We start from the raw sequence: 2570 nt of genomic DNA, 5'->3' as shown, positions 1-2570 counted from the left end.
TATTTTAAAAAATAAAACATAAATTAATTTTCATATATTGAAAATATAAAATAATTTTTTATATAAATATTTAATTATATAATATCAAATTTATTATTTAAAAAATGAGCTAAATATAATATAAAAATATCGCTGGGAGCCAATAGAATAAATAGAATAAGTATATAATGTGTACAATTGGCTGATTCTTTGGCCCAAATAAAAGAAGTAACCATATGCTATCGTACAGTTTCGAACATCCAGAATAAAATACTACTAATTTATCAAACACAATACACCTATATTATCCGGAATAACCATCCGAATACCAGGGATAATAAACATCTGATATCCTACTATTAAATCGCTTTAAATAAACATCCGATACTTTAATTTTAATTTAAAATTAATCCCATTGTATACATTATATTGTACTGAATATGTATTGCTCCTTATAATTTCTCGTAATATAAATGTATTAAAATTAACCCCTTATAATTTATACTAGAAAAAGGGTAGATAAAAAAAAAAAAAATCCTTGATACTTTTAAGACGTATGGTTTAAGAGTGGAGAGTTTTAATGATGTCTGCTAACTGTTAACTGTGAAGTAGATTCTTAATTCTTATCACAGAGAGAAGAAAAACCAAATAAAGAAGAACAAAAAGTGTGGCTAGTGACCCACAATACACGGTTCCCACAACTAACTTTAATTTGCCATTCTGGCTTGCACTACTTAAATTGTGTGGCATATATATATATATATATATATATAGGTCTTGTATTTAAGGGATAATAAACCAAGCACTTGAAATACAAGGAGGCCAGGGTGCACGTTGTTATCATCGCCATCATCAATGGCTACTACTGGAGCAGATGGTGTATTCAGGGCAGTGTATGAAGGTTGTATATCAGGGTATGACAACTGCGTTCAGAGGAGGCCTTACCACCGTAACTGTGGTTGTGCTCTTCATAACAATAACAATACAAAACACTGCAGCCACGTGTTACAAAGGTGTCACAAAGTTTCATACCCTATGAGGAGGGCATGGAGTGAAGGCAATTTGGTCATGGCAACTCCACCTTCTTCTTCTTCTCCTTCTTCCAGTCATTCTTCTTCTGGGGACATGCCTCGACTCAGTTTATTTAAGGAGGATGAGGAAGAAGAATAGAAGCTAAACTAGTAGTGTTGTGTTTGATTAAAGTTTCTGTTGCGAGGGTGAGTAGTGTATGAAATTAGTCCCACATCAAAGAAAATAAGAAAGAGTGAGGAGTTTATAAGGTAAGAGACCCATTAATTTACTATCCTAAGATTTTTCTTTTATTCAGAGGTCTGTGTTAATAATTTTGGTTCTCTTAGTTGGTTTTTGATAAGATTTTCATCTTCAATTCTTTGTGTGTAACATAGGCCATTTTGATTTTCATCATGCTCTATAGTCTCTGTACAATAGATGGATCCATTTATTTATTTATTTATTATTGTTAGTTGTAATTATGCTAATTAATCAAATTTCTTTTGTGTATAACCTTTTTAGTATATGTATATGTGTGTATTTATTTTCATTTTTAAGTTCCCTTGAGCTCAGAATCATGGCATATATATAGTTAATGAATAGCTATGGAACATCCATAAACCCAGAACGAATTAAGATATTTGTAATAATGCTTACAAGTTTTAGATTTTTTATCAATCACCATCACCCAAATCTGCATGCGTTTGAAGTCATGATTCAAGAAGAAAAAATGTTGGAAGTTGGAATTCATACTCTGGACTCTTATCAGTTTGATTATGCATACAAAAACAAATAAATAGCATGAACACATTGAAAAATTAATTATATGTTAAAATTTTATATTCTATATATGTATAGCAATTTTTGTCATGTAGATATTAGTTTGCATGATATTTTTAAGGGAAAGTATCGGGAGTGAATGGAATATTTGTACGTATAATGGAGGTTTAGGGAGTATTAGAGATATAATCATTAGTGTTACCTTTTTTTATTAGTGTAAGTTTTTGGGATGAGTGGTATTATAATATGGTATTAGAATTTTAAATTCGAAAGGTTAAGAGTTCAATCCTTCATATATTTCTATCATTAATATTGTGATTAAAATTCAGAAAATAATTTTTTTTAAGAAAGACATTCTCTAACAAAAGGAAATTAGTAAAATAATAAAATATTTTAATTATATTTTAAATCAAAATAATAAAATTTATATACGATAAAAATTATAAATTAAGAATGATTCAAGGAGGTTGATCCAAGTCTTCCATATTTATTGGTAGTCTTCTCAGGCCAACTGCATCAAACCTAATCATGAATACTTTATTTATGCAAATAGAATTAATGGACCTACTCATTCAATTCCCAAACTTGATAAATTGTTTATTGTACAAGACATGAGTTAGCTACTTAGTTTATTCTAGTTATTGATGAGAATTCAAAATGGCTGGCAATCTGGCATTATATATATTTAGAGTTTGAACTTTGAAAGAATCATCACTCTGTCAGAACATTGACCACATGGGATGTCACATGCATGGTGGCTTTGGATCACTTTCCAAGTTGGAACAATGAATGAGGATATT

The 2570-nt window shown here is 29.6% G+C and overlaps 1 protein-coding gene across 1 annotated transcript; it reads left to right on the top strand.

The window, feature by feature from the left end:
* LOC107615444 lies at positions 835-1149 on the top strand. Its single transcript, XM_016317508.1, has one exon. It carries the CDS (start codon positions 835-837, stop codon positions 1147-1149), a length of 315 nt encoding a protein of 104 aa, XP_016172994.1.

The sequence above is a fragment of the Arachis ipaensis genome, chromosome B01 (genome assembly GCF_000816755.2).
Source record: "Arachis ipaensis cultivar K30076 chromosome B01, Araip1.1, whole genome shotgun sequence".
Classification (NCBI taxonomy): Eukaryota; Viridiplantae; Streptophyta; class Magnoliopsida; order Fabales; family Fabaceae; genus Arachis; species Arachis ipaensis.
Note: the sequence above shows the minus strand (reverse complement) of the source record. Positions and strands in the feature narration are given on the sequence as shown.

What these genes read in the sequence shown, in the direction of transcription:
- LOC107615444 (XM_016317508.1), top strand. Translation starts at nt 835, where the DNA reads ATGGCTACTACTGGAGCAGATGGTGTATTCAGGGCAGTGTATGAAGGT.